Source organism: Sebastes umbrosus, chromosome 5 (genome assembly GCF_015220745.1).
Source record: "Sebastes umbrosus isolate fSebUmb1 chromosome 5, fSebUmb1.pri, whole genome shotgun sequence".
Taxonomy (NCBI): domain Eukaryota; kingdom Metazoa; phylum Chordata; class Actinopteri; order Perciformes; family Sebastidae; genus Sebastes; species Sebastes umbrosus.
This window is the reverse complement of record NC_051273.1, coordinates 35,204,717-35,227,642: the sequence shown is the minus strand read 5'-3', so window position 1 is coordinate 35,227,642 and position 22,926 is coordinate 35,204,717. Positions and strand designations below refer to the sequence as shown.

Below are 22,926 nucleotides of genomic sequence, written 5' to 3'. Positions count from 1 at the left end.
ATCCTTTGGTCCTGATTCCTTTACATAAAAATCAGTCCACAGGCTGTTATAGGCAACCAAGCAAGTTGGGGAAGGTCTCAGTTTTTAAGTTACGTCACAATCTGGTCACACAAAGAGATTAATACATGTATATTTTTACATATAGTACCTTTAAGAGGATTATGAATTGGCTGGTTGGGCAATATGTATTTATGAACTGTATAAAAATCCTATCCAGTCTGCTGTAACTCCTTAAATCTGTGTTTTTACACTTGGAACTAGAATATATTAAATGCTGGCCTGACCTCTGCTCCCTGCAGCGTACTTCCTGTGTTGATGTTCTGACAGAGGACTCCTCCAGGTCCAGCTGTCACTCAGCTCTGTCTGCTCTCTACTCTGCCAGCTGCTGTCAAGTCATGTTTTGGGGACGGAGACAGTTAACAAAGCTGAGCCTGAGCCACGGTTTCATTCATCGATGGTGACACGTACGCTATGCTATCTGATACACAACAGATTCTGTCTTTAACTAATATTCAACACCCACTGTGGATAAACTAACACTGAGCTGATCCAGAGCTGTGCACGCTGGCGTTACCACTCACTTTCATCCCTGTCGTGGTCAGTCTGCATTGCACGCGCAGCAGCTGAGCTCTCACTATATAGAAGTCAACCCCCACATGGCTGCTGACAACACACACCAGTCCCCCTGTCCAGCCCTAACCCAGATCTCCTTCATTGGTCAGTATTACAGGAGGACTCTTTTGTGTAGTTTGGCTTCAATTAGTGTAGTTTGAGTTTCTTCATTGTAGACTACAGCTCATATTAATTAAAGCACAGTTTTCAGTAATGACTGATTAGCATTAGCTGTCAGAAGGATTAGTAGTAGTAGTAGTAGTAGGAGTAGTAGTAGTCATGTATTTCAGTCCGTATTAACTATTTTCTATAAGGAATACACATAATAAAGAATGGGTAACAGTAAGGCATTAAATTAAATAGTTAAAAAAAAACAAAAAAACAAGGTTTTGACTGAAAAGGTGTCGGCTGAAGCTTAAGCTTCTTATACCTACCCTTCTGACAGAGCATATTCTAATAGGCAACTCATATCCTACTAAGTTTAGGCTATATAAAAACAAAGACAAAACAACAACAAAGTTCCAAACGTTTCATACACAATAACAATCATACTTTTTATACATTTTAAATTTTGTATGCCTTATTTTTAAACATGTTTTTAAATTTGCAAAGAGTACTACACATTTTGAATTCCTTGTCACAACCATTCCACAAGTTAACCACTGTGACAGATTTACATCTATTCTTTATATTTGTCCTTAACCTTGTTCATTTATTCCTTTTAACTCTGAAAGAAAGCTTTATGGTTGCCAGCCGTCCCGTAAAATAAGGAATCGAACTGTAGTTGGAGATTAAAAGACGTGTTCCGTATTGAACAGATGAGGACGTTTGTTATGTATTTTTGAGAATCAATTCAGTGCAAATCTATGGGAGAGAAATACTACAGGTTGTACTATAGAGAGGGTGATTTGTCTGAGATTGAATGAAACCCTCTTGATCTGTCATCCCTCAGTCTGTCTCATTGGGCGTGACTCGTGATCCTAGCACACTGTGTATGTTCGTGTGTGTGTGTGTGTGTGTGTGTACGTGTGACAGCATTGCAAAGATACCCGACAGTGGTGCAAGATATAAAACATACGAGCGTAGTCTGCTGGCAAAAAAAGGAAGAGATTACAGAAATACAGGAGGGAAAGTGGAAAACCAGTTCTGTTTTATTCTAAAGAAAAACTAAAATTTTATGTTGAACTGTTGGTTCTCACAGCTCAAAGAAAACTCTCTGTTCCATGCTACATGTCTGCTGAATGTGATTATGTACTGTATGGTATGGATAGAACTTCCCACAACCACATAGCCTATGTGGGCATTTTATGTTCTATCTTGAGATAAACCTACTGAAGAGTAATGCAGGTGTAAGACCCATTGTTTTGGACAAAATGAGCCTTACATTATAATAATGGAATATCTGTTATAGGTCTACAGTACTCGGAGCTCCTCAGTCTAAGGTCATACTGTAGAGATCCCGTCGACCCTCTTATTATAGACCCTCTAAGCCTCCAGCCGACGTCACAATGTTAGCTGGAGGAAAGACTGGAGCCAAACACGAATCACCTCAGAGTAGTCGGCTAAAGTTACACATCAAAATGTCATCCCGCTGTGTTGTTGGGTGCCAGAATCCATATCCCACGCATTTGAGATGACAAACTGTGATTCTTGGCTCTAGCGAGCTACAATATCGGCGAAGCGTGTCAGAGACGGAGAGAAAACGATGCTAATAGTTTAGCTTAGCCTTCTGCTAATCGTAATTAGCCGTCACTGCTCGCTAGCTGAACTATTAGAGAGATGGAGATAAAAATGTCGCTAATGCTAATAGTTTAACCTTCTGCTAACTGTGAGCCTTCGGCTGCAGTGAGCTAGCAGTAGCTAAACTATTAGCAACATTTCCTCTCCATCTCTGAAACGCTTTCGCTCGCCTACCAGCCCTCGCTCCAGCACTCGGTCTGGGTTTCATTCACATGAACGCAAGAAGAAAAATAACTCTGGATTCAGCTATTGGAGCATTTTACAACTTGTAGGACCTAATGATTTAAATATTCAAGTGTTCGTACTGGGAAGATGATTTACCTCCAAAAGAAAAGATCCGCTCAGTTACAGACGTCTCTTTCCCAATGTCAGTCTAAAGGAAAAAGTCTTTTTGGGCCCAATGGCATCACATGACGGACACGGACGTTGTAGTACCGCCGTTTGGCCACTAAGAAAATTTGCTTCAGAGCCCTGCGCTCTTCCTGGGGGATTGGTTCACACTACACCACTTTAGCCCTGATTTTCCGCTCCCTGACAGTTTTTGGGGCTCCCTGACCAAAAGCCACAGATCAGAGACAAATCGGCGTTGGCTTGCCGCTCGCACATCAGAACTAGAATCACCTAGAAGAATAAATAGTAAAAAAGAGTGTGGAAACCAGTGGAAACGGGCTATTTAGTGAACACGTGCCAACAACAACAACATCATCAGCAATGTGTCTTGTGTATGGTATCACGTCATTTGCCGTGTATTTCTGGCGCGTGTTTTCGTGCCAAAACGTAGTCGAGAGACCTCATCAGGGATTCCTCCTGGTGAAAGATCTTGTAGTGTGTGTGACCTACTGTCTCTTGTCAGTCATGTGGTGTGAAAACAACAACGACTTCATGACTCCCGATTACAAGACAGTAGGTTGTGTAGTGTGACCAGTACACAGATCTGACCACTCTGAAAGTCGTGTAGTGTGAACAGTACACAGATCCAACCACTCTGACAGTCGTGTAGTGTGAACTTGGCTTAACAGAAAAGGCGTCTATAGAGAGGGTGTTAAACAAAGCTGGCAATGACAGTGATTTCAATATGTCAGTACCATGTTCAGTTATGCTCATACTTTAGTGATAAATGCCAATGTGTCTCCTAGTATAAACACTGGACAGTTACCTCCTTCCATGTCATCAGTCCAGTTCCTGGAGCTGCTGGCAGGAGAGGAAGGTGAGTGGTAATACTCCCCTCCTGGACTGTCAGCCTCTTCCTCCATAGAGCCAGACTTATGACGCTTACTCCTGCAGACACATATACAGACACTCAGACATCTACATTTAGGATCATGGCTTCATGGTGCACTGTGTGAAGTGATGAAAGCAGAGAGCTAGAATATAAAGTGTCTTCTTAAGTAGTTTTGTTGTGGTCAAGCAGGAAGAGAGTTAGGTTTGTCCGTTCTGGGCTACTGTAGAAACATGGTGCAACGCGGTGGACTCCGTGAAGAGGACCCGCTCCCTATGTAGATATAAACGGCTCATTCTAAGCTAACGAAAACACAACCATTCTTATTATCAGGTGATTATACACTAATGAAAACATACTTGTGTTTTCACCGGCGTTGGTTTGTTTGTTTGTCTGTCTGTCTGTTAGTAGGATTATTAATATTATATTCCATTTGTGCCAATAGATCCCCCTGATTGTTACACACTGGTCCTTTAAGGGGCTGTTCGAGGGTCTTAACTTGGGTTTAATCTTAGTCTAAGGTCATGGTAAGGGCTGACATTAGTCACGCAATAATTGTTACACTTATTACTGGGATTAGGTTAACATTAATTAACAAAGCCAGTTTTGTGCTTTCTGATGTTCTGATGGTAAAGATTAATGCAAGGTGTATAGAAATTTGCAGTATGTGCGTGTGTGTGTGTGTGTGTGTGTGTGTGTGTGTGTGTGTGTGAGAGAGATTACCCGCTGGATGAGGTGCTGGCCAGTGATCGTCTGAGGCTGACTGGCTGGTTGACAGACTGGTTGAGGTCGTAGGCCAGATGGCCCTGGAGCTCCCCCATAGAGAAACTAGGTCCTACTCCTGTGACTACTGGAGCTACACACACACACACACACACACACAGTGGTTATGACCTACAAATTCAAAATTGAATAAAAGCCTCTCAATTCTTGTGTTTCTATCTTTTGGCCGATAGAATTCAATAGTCACACAACACATAAATGTAGGCGGCAGTAGCTCGGTCCGTTGGGACTTGGCTTGGGAGGGTCGCCGGTTCAAGTCCCTGCACCATGTACGACTGGTAGCTGGAGACGTGCCAGTTTGCCTCCTGGACACTGCCGAGGTGGAGGAGGCGCCTTTACTAGATGCCCGAACGCAAAGGAGTAGCGGCTCTACTCTGAGTCCCTCACGGATGACTGAGCTCCTCACCCTATCTCTAATGCCCGGTGCAGCCTACACGATATCAGCCCGATTATAGCCAGACATGGTCGTCGTAGGATGTCGACTCCGATCGGGAACGATAAAGCGATCGTTTTATCTCGTGTAGAGTGTCATAGTACACGACAGAAAGTCTAGCATATTTGATTTTTTTTTTGTCTTCCACGACGTGTTCCATCACTGCCGTGAATTTGACCGGCTGAGCACGGACGCACAACGCTGTAAACAGAAGCACATGGCTACTTATTATGCAGAATGATGTCATCGGACCTTCCCAGGCCAACTGCTGCCTGACCTCGCGGTAGGATATTCAATCTAGGTTGTGTCGGAGTAAGAAACACCACCGCCGTTGCGTCTTTGCACATCATGGAGCATCCCGTTGCACGCCCGCTTTCTCTTCTCTCCCTGTGAATTATATTTTGATTGTTTTCCCCTGGAGCCTCGTGGGCCCCTTTACATGGTCGGACCCGGGGGGGCTTGAGCCCCGGTAAGCCCGTATATTAAGGAGAACAGGGGACCGACATATAGTCTGTCATGTGTCGCGGCCAAGTCACGACAAGAATTTATGACTCTCAATCGTCTAATCTGACATAGTGACCATCGTAACCGTCAAAAATATGGTGTAGTCTGATCCTGGCATAAGGGAGACGCCAGCCACCCTCCTGAGGAAACCCATTTCGGACGCTTGTACCCGTGATCTCGTTCTTTGGGTCATGACCCAGCCCTCATGACCATAGGTGAGAGTAGGAACGAAGATTGAACGGTAGATTGAGAGCTTTGCCTTCCGGTTCAGCTCTCTTTTTGTCACAACGGTGCGGTAAAGCGAATGGAATACCGCCCCCCTGCTGCTCCGATTCTCCGGCCAATCTCACGTTCCATATTCCCCTCACTCGCGAACAAGACCCCGAGGTACTTGAACTCCTTCACCTGGGGTGAGGACTCATTCCCTACCCGGAGTAGGCAATCCATGGGTTTCCTGCTGAGAGCTGGGGAACTTGTGTTTTCCAATTTGATTCCCAATATAGCGCTGTACTGTCAATTCACAACATTCTTAACTGCCCCACCGCCAACTCAACCCAATTCAATCATACGACGTGACATGCTCAATGTAACTGAAACTCATAAATACAGAGTTGGTGTTCCAATGAATGGTGGTGGATTGGGTAAGGGTTAAAGCTAATGGTAAATCAGACTTACTTCTTGAGACATGGACCAGCTCGGTGACACTGAAAACTCCTGATGTCACAAAACTGTCCTGGAACTCTGGACCATCTGGAGAAACACAACAGCATTCACTACAGTGATTCCTGTATGAAACTATATGCAGTTTGTATATTGATAGCTTTGTTTTTTATGTTAGTACAATATGGGCTTTGGAACACAATGGGGTCATATTTTGGAAACCTTCAATCTTAATCCAACAGCGGTGTTAGTCCTAACACCAGACCCGTGCACCGATTGTTGACATGTGGCACTCGCCAGTGACGTCTGTGTGTGTGTCGGTGTCCACCTGCATCATTGCATAGGGTGTTCTTTATTACGCTAACTTATGCTAACCATCACAGAGGATCTTCCAATCCCTTTAAATGTACCTAGAGGAGACAAGGAGCGAGGAGAGAGGAGGCGAGGAAACACTGGTGTATTCTTTGTGGAAGTCTTTTCAGCAACCGTGAGCTACAGTATAAAAGAGGCGTGACACACAGCTGGAATAATCCCAGACCATGGCAGGACTCTACAATTGGAACTGTTCCTTTTGTATTCACTAGTTGTGGTTATTTAAGACGGTCAAACTTTCTGTTTGTGTAGAGCCTCAACCAACATCCAGCTGTTAACCGTTTCAATGCACCCTACACACACTACAGTAAATAGTTGGAAGGGTTTCCTGGCTCCTGTGTTTAAATGTGCACCACATGAGATGCTCTGTGAGCCAACGCCACCACAGACACCACAGCGTCTTCAGTCTGCGGTACTTCTCGTCTTATCAAAGGATCCAGAACTGTCAGGAGGTGACGCAGATACCGATAAGTGGTACAGGCCACATCATTTCACTACATACAGTAGATGACATGTTACTTTTCTTCATCACAATCCTCCTCCTCTTCCAAATGGTTTAAATGTCCCATTTCCATCTATCACATCAAATCAAGTTGATGGCCTATTTATGTATTAGGTCATTATTGTATTTGTTCATAGTATTGGAAAATCAATGAATAAAATGAACAGACAGAATATTCTATTTATGTAACCAGGTTCCACAGACTGAAAAACTAAATATTCCTCTATAATGGAAGATCCTTTACGTTACCCAAGGTGGCGGTTCGACTGTCCTCCTGATCAGAGCCCACTCCTGTACGACTGGGACTGCTGCTCTGCTCTGCCTCTGGAGAGAGAGAGAGAGAGAGAAAGAGAGAGATTTGATTTTCAAAGCACTCATATTTATCAATAAATCAGGAGGATTTTTTTTTTTTTACTTTTTATTTTAAACACAGACATAAAACAAACATACAAACCACAATACAATGATACAATAATGTAACTGGACTGGTCCATAAAAGAGAAAAATAATAATAAATACATTTAAAAAAAAGATAAAGCATAAATAAAATTGAGGCACTGCACTTATATAGAAGAGAAAGTATGCTGAAATGAAATGACGAATGAAGTCAATAATTGTGTGTGTGGATCTGATCCATGCCCACTGTCCCTGAAGAGCTTTTGGTGCCTTTAAATGGGATCGTGTTTACGGTGTTTTCGGTATGAGCCCATATGAACACCCCCCCGTAATTGTATAATATGTCTGAGGAAAATGTTGATATTCCCGACTGCTTACTGTCATTATGCCTTTGCATTTACTGCATTGTGTTACTCGCTTGCTAGCTTGCTAAATCGTTAGCGTCTGTGGCTTCTAGATGCCGACAGTAACGTTAATATTGCAGTTGCTCAGCAGTGATGTTCTCACGACTTATTCACTTGAACGCCAAATATATACATGACTTCCCGTGTTGTAAACACGAGCTCACGACTTTCATTTGAAGGCACCAACTTTCCCAGGATTCACCCACTGCCCCACATCCATCCATTCTCTCAGCTGGTTACGATGTTGGCCAGTTTGTCTCATACATACTTGGCTATCATCACACAGTTTGAGTCCATCTGGTGTCCTCGTAAGTCATTACACAGTGCTTCTAAAGCAGAGACAGTGTTAAAGAGGACCTATTATGCTTCTGTGCTTCTTCCCTTTCCTTTCGTGTGTTATATAGTTTTTTGTGTATGTAAAAGGTCTACAAAGTTACAAAGCCCAAAGTCCAGGCCAAAGGGAGATCCTCTCCCCCACAAAAACACTGCTCCTGAACTGCCTGAAACGCCCCGCTAGAAGTCCCGCCTTTTGGTCCGTAACGTGGTGATGTCACCAAGTAACACATAGCCAAGGAGGGTGCAAGGAGGAGATGTCACGCGTCATCAACGCATCATATCTTTGGGGTACAACACATGCACAGTAAAATATGGTCTGCACTCGCCGAAATAGAGCCAATCGCAACGCACGACCGCAGCTCCAGTTACACTGCGCACGTGTTAATACCCCATACCCCAAGACCCGGGTCCGCCCGTGTCCCAGCCTCATTCAATAGGTCTTGCACATAGCGGCTAGTTTGGCACACCCTCAAACGAAGCTGGTTAGAGCGGAGCTGGAGCAGAGTCCGAAGAGTTTGGTTTGGTTGACCAATCACAACAGTGCGCCAGCTGACCAATCAGAGCAGACTGGGCTTTTGGGATGGGGCAGGAGCTCAAACAGAGCGTTTCAGACAGAGGGTGAAAAGAGGTATGAGAAACATTAAACATTAAACCATGTCAACGTGTTCTTGTAGAAACCAAAATACAAGTATGCACCTGAAAATGAGCACGATATGTCCTCTTTAAAAGTCCACAGAGAGAGATCATAAGGTCTCACCTGAGGCACGGAGGAGAGAACTAACAGGAATAGCCCCCCCCCCTCCTCCCCCATCCTCCCTCAGGTGCAACCAGAGGCTATACTGTACAAGCTGCTTTCCTCCCTTTGTTCCCTCCTTTTAACCTCCAACATGATGTGTGTGTGTCCTGTAAGTCAATTTACTTCTTCAGTGCTTTGATTTACCTTTTTATAGAGCAATAAACGTTGAGCTTATTTGATTTATTGTTAATGAGTTTGTTTTCTTGTTGCAGAGCTAAAAACGCACACAATGGAGGCAAAGAAAGAAATCTGCCTCTGAAAATAAAGCACTCAGCATAAACCGAGCCTGCTGACTGCTTCTCATTAAGTGGAGTCCAGTGTATTCCCGTCTAACAACATGGTCCTTCAAGCCGGAGACAAACTGAGACTTTAATGATATGAGCATGGATAACCCTGACCGAGCCCCTATGATGGAACCTGGTGAGCCCATGGGTGACTATCACCACGCGTCTGCAGTTCTTGCAGTTACACGCTGACCAATAAGGAGCCGAGCTGAAAATCAGGAGGCAGCAGGGGCCGGGGGACACCATCATCCAACAGCATCCAACAGCCAGGTAGCAACTGGTTGCTGGTGGCAGCTTTGAGATGATAAAGACCTAAACTGATGAATGAATAAAACACTGACGTTTTTGGTCTGACATTGTCTGGTCTTTATATCCTTCAGGTTGTGTCCTGCTAATTAAAGGGGCTCATTTTCAAATTCATACTTATATTTGGGGTTTCTACTAGAACATGTTTACATGCTTTAATCCTCAAAAACATTATTTGTCTCATCCTGTCTGTCTGAATATACATGTACTCACCCTCTCTCTGAAACGCTCCGTTTTAGCTCGTGTCTCTTTAAGACCTCTTCCTGAAAAAGCCCAGTCTGCTCTGATTGGCTCGAGAGAAAAATATGGTGCACCTCTGCAAAGGTAGTTCTCAAGCTGCGGGCGGTATATTCTATCTATATTCTTTTTCAGTCCCGATAGCGATACCTGGGCTTTGGGTATCGGATCCGAGTACCAGTGTTTCATTAATAAGCCTCACTGTACGACGGAGTATTAGGGCCACATTGAGGAAAAATATACATCTGAGATTTCGAGAATAAAGTCGTAATATTACGAGAATAAAGTCAGAAGTTTACGAGAAAAAAAATGGTAATATTATGAGAATAAAGTCATAATATTATAAAGTAGTAATTTGACATGTTATTTTAGAGGGGAAATAGAGCAGCGTGCCGCCTGTGTGAAGATGAGAAACGTGGAGCATCTTGTGAAGTTCTACTTTAGTTTAGGTTTCACAAATAATCAAATCCTTCATCTTTTGGCTCATCAGCACCACATTATCATCAGTATCAGGACCTGGAAAAGATTGTGCAAGAAACTGAGTTTATTCTGAAGAAAGAACCACACGGACCTGCTGGAGGAAACTGAGGAGGAGGAACTTTTGTGGAGGAGGAAATTAAAAAAATATAACAAATAAATACATAGATATAAATTGACTGAATTGTTATTTATTATTGCAGGTTTTCTGATCCAGGCAGCAAAAGTTGTCTCATTTCACAGTTTGTGTGTGTTGGTAGACACTCCAGATACCCAGATGTATGAGCACAAGTACTGAAAAAGAGGGACTTTTTCATGATATGTCCCCTTTATGTGTTGTGCACATGTTATACCAGTAGAGGGCAGGGCATAGTAAAACATTTTGCTGCTATGGATCATTTTCATGGTGGACATTTTGACTACTGTAATAACATTAATGGTAACTTTCAGTTAAGGTGTTACCGGGTTATGAGCAGGCTGGCTCACTGGTGTCTCACTGGGACACCTGAATGGAACAGAAGCCACCATTACTGTGATTATAGTTTCAGTTGTATCCTGTGCGGATGTCTCCTGTGAGAAAAGCTTATTGAGAAGATGTGAACCGAATCAAATGTACGTCTCCACCAGTACACGACTAGTGTGTGTGCCAAAATCCAAAATAAATCAAGCAAACAAGCATATAGTCGATCTATGCACGCTAACCCCATGATGTATGTTGAGTGACAGCCGCCTAATTTGCATAATGAGGCAGAAATGCATAAAGAAATGCATAAAGAAATGTAGAAAGAAATGTGTAAAGAAATGTAGAAAGAAATGTATAAAGAAGAGAATACACAAATAAATATGTTTGGGGAAATAAATAAGGAGTGAAATGCAAAGGGAAAATCATGCATAAATAAATACATTTAAAAAAATGCATCAATACTAGGGCTGTCAAAGTTAACGCGTTAATAATGAGTTAATGCAAAGTCGTTTTAACGCCACTAATTTCTTTAACACATTAACGCAATCGATCTTTCGGAGATCATTGCGGGCTCAGTTTTAAAGCTAGAGTGAAGATACCGGCCTCATATAAAACTAACATCGGTACCAACCATGTCATACTAGCTTGTCGTGAAGGAGGCTAAATAACGCTCCAAACTTACACTAAATTTTGGCGAGGAAAAACTGACATGGCCATTTTCAAAGGGGTCCCTTGACCTCTGACCTCAAGATATGTGAATGTAAATGGGTTCTATGGGTACCCACGAGTCTCCCCTTTACAGACATGCCCACTTTATGATAATCACATGCAGTTTGAGGGCAAGTCATAGTCAAGTCAGCACACTGACACACTAACAGCTGTTGTTGCCTGTTGGGCTGCAGTTTGCCATGTTATGATTTGAGCATATTGTTTTATGCTAAATGCAGTACCTGTGAGGGTTTCTGGACAATATCTGTCATTGTTTTGTGTTGGTAATTGATTTCCAATAATAAATATATACATACACTTGCATAAAGCAAGCATATTTGCCCATCCCCATGTTGATAAGAGGATTAAATACTTGACAAATCTCCCTTTACGGTACATTTTGAACAGATAAAAAATGTGCGATTATTTTGCAATTAATGCTGATTAATCACGGACAATCATGCGATTAATCGCAATTAAATATTTTAATTGATTGACAGCCCTAATAAATACATAAATAAATACATACATTTTAAAATAAATTAAAAAAAATGCAAAAATAAAAAATAAATGCAAAAGTAAATAAATAAAAAATAAATGTTAGAATTAATACAAATAAATGTGTAAATAAAAGGGAAACTTAAACAGAAGAGTAAATAAATAAGGGAATTAATACAAAGCTAAATAAATAAAGAAGCCAATTAAAACAGAAATATCAATTTATGTCACATTTTATCAATTAATTAATGGTTACATTTAATGACATATTTATATATTTATCCATTGATTTATTTTTGACTTTGGCACGTTCCGTACTCCATAGAGCCGAGCATTGAGTACACTGGTTTACAGAATAGGTAGAGCAAGTCTTCAAGGAATGTGCATGAATGCTCTTTCAAACCCAGAGCCAATGGATATGGCTTTGGTTCGGTAAGGTCTCGTATCTTCTAAAAGTATTCCATTCAGTTGTTGAGCTGGAGTTGGGGCCGTGCAAGGTTACGCTGCTGTTTTGGCAAAACTAGAGTGTGAAGACCTTTTCAACAGTTTGTGCAGGTGATCATTCGGGAAAACTAGTATAGTACTTGTGACTGTGGAGCTCTGCTTGTAAAAGTAAATGCAAAGCAAATGCTGTAACTTTGTACTCTACAAAGTGTTTGGGATCCGGATCCACTAACTAAACATGCCAGCAGTCAGTTTGTGGAGATATACAATCCAACAATGCCTCCAGTATACTTTCAGGTCAAGTAGTTCATTCACTTTATTCATATGCTGACTGTTACTAATAACAACCAAACTGTCATTATAATCAGGTTATGGCTGTATCCTAAGAAACGGGGGTGCTGTTAGAAACGGCATGACTTCTAGAGCACTCTTTGAGAGCGTGTGCTGCTGCTGAGTTGAAGCCGTCTCTACAACCACAATACTAAAACCACAGCCCTGACATGGTGATACCGCTGTGAGTCAGAGCTCACCCTCAACACATCCTGCTGCAAAACCTCTTCTGGCTGTCTGTTGATCATGTTTACTCTGCAGTCAGTTGATATTGGATTTACCGCTGCAGAGACCTAGTGTCACTGGTGTCACTATCGTCACCGGTGCTGCTGTATCTGTGCTATCATGTCCCATCAAACTGCTGCCTCATTGTGTTGAGTGAGTGAGACTCCTACAGCTCCTGAAGCCACAATATAAAAACCAGATGTGAACACTGCGTTCTTTCAGTTGTTTTTGGACTCAACTCGTAGCTGCGTTAAACATATTTATACAAATGCTTTCAACCGACCAATGAGAGAGAAGAACTCAGTTCAGAGGTTCTCGGATAACTTCTGTGTCCCTAACAGCAGTTCTGAGTAGGATTCACAAATACCCACAGCCCTTTGAGAAGCTCTTAGAGCCTCTTGCCATGACAAAAAGTAACTTCTTGGAAATTCTCTACATATTAATTCACAAATAATAGATAATCGTGGCTCCGAGAGGTTGATTCCCAATGACCCTTTGACCTTTTGTTAAGCCCCACGGTCAGGACAGAATTTCCCAACAGTTCCACATTTTGGCTTATGACAATGTACATCAAACTGATGGCTGGAATTCAGTGGAGGTTGGTGTTGATATTCCTGTTCCCACACAAATGTATCCTTTCCTCTATAGTGCCATCATGGGGGCATTGTTTTAGCCATGGTGGCAGCGTGGCTCTAATGCCTAGTTCACACTACTGATTCACCACCAGTTGATCGACAATGAGCGTTAGAGGAAAAGGCGGGAAAGGACTCGGTAAAGGGGGGCGCTAAGCAGCACCAGAAGGTGCTCCGTGATGACATCCAGGGGATCACCAAACCCGCCATCCGCCAGCTGGCTCGCCGCGGTGGATCTCCTGTCTGATCTACGAGGAGACCCGCGGTGTGCTAAAGGGTTTCCTGGAGAACGTGATCCAGGACGCCGTCCCCTACACCGAGCACGCCAAGAGGAAGACGGTGCCCGCCATGTATGTGGTCCACGCTCTGAAGATGCAGGGCCGAACCCTGTACGGCTTCGGAGGCTAGACCCGATCCGGACCCGCTGATCCTTAAACCTTAACCTTAAGCGTCCTTGGTTTTCTTGAAAGGTGCTATATAAGTCCAATTTATTATTATTAGTTCACACTACGCAACTTTAGCCCTGATTTTCCGCTACCTGACCCCAGATCAGAGGAAAACTGGCGTTGGCTCGGCGTTGGCTCGGCGTTGGCTCGGCGTTGGCTCGGCGCTCGCACACCGGCGCTCGAACGTCATGTGTGAACTGCTCAAAGATGCGAGCCGATGCCTCTTAGACACGTTCCAGATATCTAGCATGCTAAATGTCTGGACCTGTCGGGGAGTCCGGCCACAAGCTACAGCCAATGAGAGCACGAGACACGTGTTGAGGGTAAACCTGGGGGAGGAGGGGTCGCCTGTAACAACAGGAACTGACTGGATGTGCTGCATTTGCAACACGGAGCAAAGTTGTTGTTACACCTAGAGGAATGAATAGTAAAAAGACGTGTGGAAACCAGTGAAAACAGACTATTTTCTGAACATGTTCCACAGACAACATCAGCAATGTGTCTTGTGTATGGTATCACGGCATTTACCGTGTGTTTCTCATGTGTTTTCATGACAAAACGTAGTCGAGACACCTCATCAGGGATTCCTCCTGGTGAAAGATGTTGTAGTGTGTGACCTCCTGTCTCTGGTCAGTCATGTAGTGTGAAAACCACAACGACTTCAAGACTCCCGATTACAAGACAGCAAGTCGTGTAGTGTGAACAGTACACAGATCTGACCACTCTGAATGTCGTGTAGTGTGAACTTGGCTTAAGGATGTAAATGTCTACCGGTCAGTCCACCACTTTAGTTCAGACTGAAATATCGGATCAAACCGATCTCATGTGAAGGAGTATAAATATATTTTTAAGGACATTGCGCGAGTCATGATAACACATTTTTGGCTTTTCGAAAATACCGGAATGTATGTCAGTATACTGTTAGTGAAATTAGTAGAATCATGCAACTAAAAGTATGATGAAGATAAATGCTTCACTACCATCCATCAACAAGAGGAACTAGAATTACCGCTTTGCGGTTGAATGCCTCCTCCAACCAATCAAGTTGCAGTTTACATCCATGCCTGTCCAAAATGTCATCATCATAGGGCTGCACGATTCTGGCCAATATGATAATCCTGTTTGTGCCAAATTTGAAAAAATTCCCTCCCGTTTATGAGAATGGGACAGACAGACATACGTACGTACAACAACCCCAAAACATAATGCCTCCAGCCACAGCTGTCGCCAGCGCGGAGGCATAGAAATGGACTCTTTACTACGCTATATACTGCATCTATCTGTACTACATGTACTTGTACTACTGTATTTCAGCTTACAGTAATATTATTTAACCTCGAACAATGAGTCTGACTTTGACCAAGGCATACAACATTTTCCTAATTTTCTTTCTGCTATACAATGAAACACAGAGAGACCAACCTACTCCGTAATACTTCTACTACTGTCTTGTTTTTTCGGACCCAGCTGATTGTAACATGAAAACCAGGGACATGGTCAAGTGCCACTGGGTTCTTGGTCAATCTGAGCCTGTCAGTGGCAAAAACAAGTATTGTTAGAGGACGTAACGTTCCATTGACGCTGCTCGCCTGCCCTCGCAGCTCATTTTGCATCCGCCGGTTTACAATATTCTCCCTCAATACTGGACATGTTTCAAAACCTGTTGTCCCCATTAGTCATTTAGACTAATTTTTCTCTTTTTACCAGAGTTACCCTTTAAGTTTGGCCTCAAGTATACATGAAAGTGTGTGTTGGTACGTACCTCTCTCTTGTACGTAGTAAGCGAGGTAGAGGTCCAGCTCTTTGACAGAGACAGAGATGTGTCTAGGCTGGACACAGAGGATTGGATTGGAGCAGTGGCCTCCCTTCACCAGGCGCTCTCCATCTGTGCTTTCTAACGGGATTCCTTTAAACAGGATGACCATCACCAGGTCCAACCTCCAAACCTTGGAAAAGACAAAACACAATCATTGTTGACTGAAAACAGCATGAATGGAACCCGCGGCCAAGGTGAGAGTAACAACATGCCATGTGGAATCACTGGTGAAGTGATACCATACTGCTTCACTGAATACTTTCAAGTCATTCATATTAAAGTTTTACTGTGAATTTATAATTTCAATACTTGTCAACCAAATGAAATCAGATGATGACATCTACAGAGGGACAAATGAACAGACTTCTGCATTTGGGTGTGACAAATCATACGTCTGTCATCTAGATGTTTGTCTTACCTTGCAGTGTGGGAAACATTCCATTCATCATATCAGTGACAAATTCCCCCCAAATTATCAACATTTTAAATACTAACTGTTTACACGATGAAAGCCCAGTCAAACACTTCACCTACGTATCTAATTAAATGCTGTGAACAAAATGGGATTATTAGCCAACTTTAACTTAGTTAATGTTGTCAGACTGTGTAAAATTCCAGCAGCTCTATTTGCGAACCTAAATGAAGCTTGCTTTTTGAGCTAGATGAACAGTTATTATTGTCATTGAATGAATGAAGCAGAAACAGGCAATGGTTCAGTAAAGCTAAAAAATTATTCCCCACCCTCAGATTCCAAAATATGAAAATAAACATGGATTTATGCGTCTCAATCATTGTAGAACTGGGCGCACATGCACAAGCCTCATTTCCAAACAACCTTTTATTATAAGGTCAAAGCTTTCACCTTGTGTTTCATGTAAGATACACCTTATCATTTCACCTGCAGCTCTCTAGGTAGACTAGTTTAATTAAGCCTGTCTGTTGCATAAATATTAAGACTGACTTAATTAAAGGTAGGAAAGTTAGCGTCCTCGTGTCCCCCTGGCTAAAGGAACGGTCTCACACGCACAAAATTAAGTCCGTTAGCTAACTATTTTGACTATTTAACCATTACTTTAAGCTCATTTTGGCTAACTATTTCTATGTTTACCCATTACTTTAAGCTAATTATCAGCTAACTATTTCAATGTTTACACATTACCTTTAGCTAACTATTTCAACTGTTTATCCATTACTTTTTTGGATTCTTATACCATATTCTTGAATTGTTTCTGAACATCCTTAGCGGTTCTAACGACCGTTGGATTTATGCTGTTTTTACTTGGTGTGGTGTTGTTGTTGTTGCATCCCCCATTTTTTCTCTTCTGTGAAGGGTCTTAATTTCACCCATAATGCATTGCATTAGCTACCAATAAGACAGTCTAATATTAGTCGCTCATAGGGGAGCTTTATGCAACAGCTACATTTAAGTGCCTATAGAAAGTCTGACTTAAAGTTATATTTAAGGCAAAGACTGGGTCTATTTTTATGTAACTGCCTGGCATTTCATAAATACCACTTGATGTGTGGGAAAAGGTGTGTGCATGGTTTTTGTGTGTAGGCTACATATCATTCATACATCTGGCCCCAGATGCCTTTCCTTCATAACTACACCAAATACATCGATGTGATGGAGACTCAGAAGGGACTCTTGCCCAGGCAGATGTGTCAAAAAGGACATCAAAAGATATGTTTATCACAATCATTAATGGTTAAAGCTCACCAATTTCTATACTCACACTATGATAACTGCAAACAAAGCTCAAAATATCTTCGTAAAAGTTACGATGAAGAGTCTGTTCAGATTAGCTTGTGAACTAGAGAACACGTGCGTGCAGAACTAAACCATAAATCTGTAAACGGCCACGACAGTCAACGTATTTCATCCAACTTCAACAAGTAGTAGCTGCCACAAGGGACGGACTGGGAATGAGAAATGACCCTGGACTTTTGGACTCAGACTGGCCCACCAAACCCTCAAAATTGTGGTGGAATGCTTTTCCGAGGGTGTGACCTAACCGTGGGTCTTATCTGTGTCGGGCACAACCCGTAGTTGCCCCGGGGGGAAAAAACCCTCTCAGTGGTGCTGTGGGGGTTACCAATCACACCACAGTCTTATTATCTTTAATCTAATGGCCAAATTGCTATATTTAGAATATTTTCCAAAGGGGAACTGAACTGAAAATGAAACTTATCTATACTGTTTTTGTCAACGGAGTCTGCTGGCTTTGAAAAGAGCACAGATAAGTTTCACTTTCAGTTCAATTCCCCGTTGGAAAGGGCTGTCTGACGGCAACATAAAGCGGTGAAAATAAATAAATTTTTTTTAAGTGAGCCTTTCTTTTAGGTGGCTAAAATCTGTTTTGCTGCCGGCCCCCTTCCACAGCAGTACATTGCTTTCTCCCGTGCTGGTACTCCTGTCTGTTTCTCCAAGCTTCTTCACCTACTGTAGGTAATACACTGACTATGGACAAGTCTCTCATAAAATCCCACTTCAAAAAACACCCAAACTATCCCTTCAAGTGGCGTCTAGACTTATTTGAAAATGTGCATATTTTTCGTCGCATCGGCCCCAACTGTCAAGCGGCCCACTGGGAAAACTCCCGGTGCTCCAGATGGCCAGTCTGTCATCGGTTGCCACCGCATGATGCTGAACTTGAATTCCATTACACTGTAAACTAGTTTTATATGACACATTTGACTTAATTGGAGCTCTGCTTTCATTTAGGAAGCAGAATAATGTGAAGGTATAGGAGCGGCTGTAGGTTAGCGAGAAATGACCACTAATCATTGTGCATCTCCACACATATTGCTCCTATCGGCTACTTGTTTGATGTCAAATATTGAAAAATGAAGCCATGACACAGGAACATAACTGCATATGGGAAAGTGTACCTTTATGACACAAAGCAATTATGATGTAACCATTTTCCCTCTCAATCGGACAAGAGGATGCAGACATAACATTCACCTAACTTTTTGCCTCTAGACCATCTGCTTTTCATACATTTGTTTTTTTACATTATCATCAACATTGACTTATTATCATGGCTTGCTGGTGCAAACAGAGCTGAGGAACGAACTACTGGAAGTGAATATGTACTGTTTACCTTGTCAGCTTGTCGGAGACAGTCTATGCGTCTCATTTTGCCTTTCTGGTCAGGGTTTGACAGGACACAACACGCAGCTTTCTTCCCAGTGATTGACAGGACAAAGTCTTCTCTGCATTCAGGTCTAATGTCCTTTCTTAGCTTGGCCAAAAGACGGCTGGCCCACTTCTGTTTCACCTAGGAGCACAATGGGATTGCAAAAGGAGTTAGGGAATCAATTCATGTTTTGAATGATGTATTATTAATATATAAAGTGTATTAACATATTGTAAAACACTAGTTCGATAAAAAATAAGTCATCACTTTGTTTAATTATCGCAAATTGATTTAACTTGATTTGTAAAACCAAATAAAAATGTGTATTTCTACTATCCACCACTCCACAATTTATCCATCCCACCTCTGCCTTCTCCCCCAGCAGTTCGTCTTTGACCGCTCTCTCTTCTTCTTTAGTCATCCTTTTCTCATGCTTTTTGAAGTACTTCCTTTTCCTGGCCTGGAGGTTGAACCATGTGTAGGCGAAGGCACGGACCTGGGGCAGCAGAGCCTCAATGAACGGATGGAACTCATCCTACATGACAGACAGACAGACAGATGAGATACACTGTAGATACACTTCAGTGGTAATCAATATACAGGTTTCACTCCCTCTTTGTGCACATAAGAGTGGCTGTGGCTCAGGAGTCAGAGTGGGTCGTAGGGTTGGCGGTTTGACCCCCGGCTCCTCCTGTCCACATGTCAAAGTGTCCTTGGGCAATACGCTGAACCTGAAGTTGCTCCCGGTGGGCAGGTCAGCGCCTTGTGTAGCGGCTCCGCCGCCATTGGTGCATGAATTAGGCTCACCGTGGTAGTCGGTGTTACACGGTGTTCGGGCATACTCCGATTACAGTACTTGCCCACCGCCCCCACAGTTGTTTTGCTTTTTTATAGAAATAAAACCCATTTAGTTCATTTTCGCGTATCAGCGCCGTGTTATCAATACATAGTCGGATGACGGACGCCACAAACTGAAAGTGAATGCATCTGCTCCGTACGGAGTCTCATGTACACGCGACGAGAGAGAGTTGACAGACAAGATGATGGCGGAGGATTTGGTGTCAAAGCGAAAAGCAAAAAAGTGTCAAAACGTTCATCAAAACGTTAATGAGGCAATTGCTGTGTGGAGGAACGAGCGTTCACAGATGGAGTGCGCGGCGCGGTGGAGCCGGGTGGAAACCTGCGGCCCCACAGCGAAAGCTCACACAGCCATCCAACGTTAAAGATCAAGGTAAGCACTCTACAGATATTGTGCATCATCTTTTCTGGTAAAATGTCCGGAGTAATCAGTAACACTGGTGTTGTCACAAGTTTATTGACTGGTGGGAAAATGTCCTCACTGACAATTGTCGCAACAGCGCTTTGTCCCTTAAGGTGGAAAAGCATAATTTAAATGCAGTTCATTTACCATAATAACAGCAAAGTAAAGTGTCTTTTAGGCTATATCTATATTTCTATATATCTATATATAGGTATATAGATATATCTATATATATATATATATATATAGAGAGAGAGAGAGAGAGAGAGAGAGTGTTGTTGTGGTTATATGAATGTAACTTAGGCTGCTGTTAGATTGCTGTTAGGCCGCTCCATTAACACAGGTGCCGCCCTTTGTGTGCGGTGAGCGAGAGAGAAAACTGTTTTTATTGAAAGCAGTGAAAATGTTGTTTTTGAAAGGCTAAACGCCAACAAATATGGATCAAAGCAGAATATTTCGTTAGATTAAAAACATGTTGTGAAATTTGGAAATGATTCCATCAATATTCTTTCAATAAATTTTGACTTTTGGACTGAGTATTTTACTGAGACAATTATAGAGACGAGCAGCAGTGAATCACATCAGCAGTGGGAGGAGGACAGAGGACAGGAGGACAGAGGACAGGAGGAAGGACTGATACTGACTGATGTCTGTGTTCTTCAGTCTTTATAATCTCCACTCATGAATATGATTAATTGTATTAACATGTTAGATTTGTTTCCAGTGAGATATTAAGGAGTTTATATGGTGACTTTGCTGTTGTAAACATTACTGTTGCTGCTCTAGAAACAACATTTAACCCAGTTATATTTAAAATATTAAATTATAATACGGTTCTGAATTTAAAGACAACCAGGCTGACATAAATATAGCTAATATGCACAATTTAATATTTGTTTATTTATCGCAAGTCTCATCATCATCGCAGTATTGAACAGTGTTATCGCCCATCGCAGACGTTCCTCTTATCATGCAGACCTAGTCCCAGGTACAGCACAAACTAAAACAAGCAGAAATACAACAATGTAAACCATTCAACCACCATTAAGAATGACTGAGCTGGTCTGGGTGAGCGATGGCGCTAGAAAGCCGGCAAAAGAGAGACAAACTGCCATAGAGACAGACAGACAGACAGAAACACAGAGAGAGAGAGTTTTGACCCTTTGTATTCTCGAGTACTATATACAGAGTATATCTAGATCTATATTCGTTATATTTGTTTTATGTCTGCAACCGTGTAACTGTGCTGCTCTTGGAAAAGACATTTTTAATCTCAATGAATTTTTACTCCTGGTTAAATAAAGGTTAAATAAAATAAATAAAAACTATCTCTACACAGAGACAGAAAACTGCAGCAAATGAAAACATGCCTGAAGTCCACTTTCCAGGAGCTCTCCATTCAGCACCACAACACACAATGACACCAAGCCATCACTCAAAGGCATCATTAGAAACTGGAGTGGTGCATGACATCATGATCATGTGTGACAGCTGTGGGAAACACTAGATCAGTGAGACAGCAATGACCCTGGACAAGAGACCGAACACTGGAAATGGACACCAGCGGCCAGATGCATAAAACTGTGAGGAGATCCACATTCCTCAGATTCCTCATTTCTCCTCCCACAGGTAGCTATGAATGGATGTACAGTAGTTTGCATATTGATACTTCTGTCTGCTCCACCACTCATTAGACCTGCCAGCGAGAAGAACGGCTAAGAAGAAGTGCACTTTTACTGATCGGCACCAGAGCGTTATGCACGACCGTTACGCGGGAGGATACGTTGAATGTAGTGTATATAGTACCATAATTTCCCTCTGGGTATCACTGTCTTATCTTGTGTCATATTAAAACTCCACTCGATACGATAGTGTTGCTTGAGTTTGGCTTGTACTGGAAGAGAGGAGGGCCATGGCCGGATTAACCTGCCTTATTGACAACCCCACTCTTGCCCTCTGTGACTCAGGTACTCCCGTCACCTCCAAGTTCCCATTAAGACCAGTGGACACAGCAGATCACACGAGGTAGCTGCGTCTATGTGTTTTGTTGTTACTTTATTTAGGAATGTGTACAATGAGAGCACAATATAAACTAAAACAATAAAAAAAAACAGGGCCACTTTACAAGGAATATGATGATCTAATAATACTGGGGATGTCACGAGAACCGATACTTCGGTACCAAGTCGATGCCAACATTTTTAAAAAGTGACGGTACTCTTTTTCTACAGTACAGAAGGTACCGTACGATGCCTGTAACGGTCGTTGGTAGGGATGTGACAGTGAGGAAAATGTTACCACTGGTTAATAAACTTGAGACAACACCGGTGTCACCGATCACACCGGACATTTTACAAGAAAAGATGACGGTCAACATGTGCAGAGCGCTGACTCTGATCTTTACCGTCGGGTGCACACCGGCTGTGATGGCTCCATCCGCCTCACGGCGATTACCTCATTAATGTTATGGTTCCCTTATAGCATTGGGATTAAACGTGAAATATTGCCAAATAAGTGCGTTTGCTTTTCACTTCGACAATAAATCCTCTGCTCCTACTCTTACTACTCTGAGCTGACGGACCAGATGCGTTCACGGTCAGTATGTAGTGTCCGTCGTCTGACTATCGGTTGATAGCATGCCGCTGATACGCCAAAATGAACTAAATGGGTCAATTATTTTTATTTATTAATTAAAGGCTACATGCCTCTGTTTTTTGTAACCTTCAAATGTTTTTAATAAAAGAGTACCTGTTGAATCACATGGGATTTTTTTTGTTGTTTTTTTACCGTGGTATCGAATTGGTATCGAGAATCGTGGAAATTCACTGGTATTGGTATCGACTACCAGATTTCTGGTATCGTGACATCCCTAAATAATATATACTATAATAAAATAATA

The 22,926-nt window shown here is 42.3% G+C and overlaps 1 protein-coding gene and 1 pseudogene across 6 annotated transcripts in view; one reads left to right on the top strand and one right to left on the bottom strand.

Moving 5' to 3' along the window:
* Positions 1 to 22,926, bottom strand: part of nfic (nuclear factor I/C) — a 71,017-nt gene that overhangs the window by 22,484 nt on the left and 25,607 nt on the right. For all 6 annotated transcript variants that reach the window (XM_037769374.1, XM_037769369.1, XM_037769368.1 and 3 more), the window contains exons 2-8: positions 19,131 to 19,301; positions 18,731 to 18,907; positions 15,570 to 15,753; positions 7,075 to 7,149; positions 5,967 to 6,041; positions 4,295 to 4,427; positions 3,509 to 3,630 (exon numbers count right to left, since the gene is read on the bottom strand). In XM_037769374.1, the coding sequence (XP_037625302.1) occupies positions 3,509 to 3,630; positions 4,295 to 4,427; positions 5,967 to 6,041; positions 7,075 to 7,149; positions 15,570 to 15,753; positions 18,731 to 18,907; positions 19,131 to 19,301 (937 nt within the window). The remainder of the gene's footprint in view (positions 1 to 3,508; positions 3,631 to 4,294; positions 4,428 to 5,966; positions 6,042 to 7,074; positions 7,150 to 15,569; positions 15,754 to 18,730; positions 18,908 to 19,130; positions 19,302 to 22,926) is intronic.
* LOC119488090 lies at positions 12,914 to 13,881 on the top strand (annotated as a pseudogene).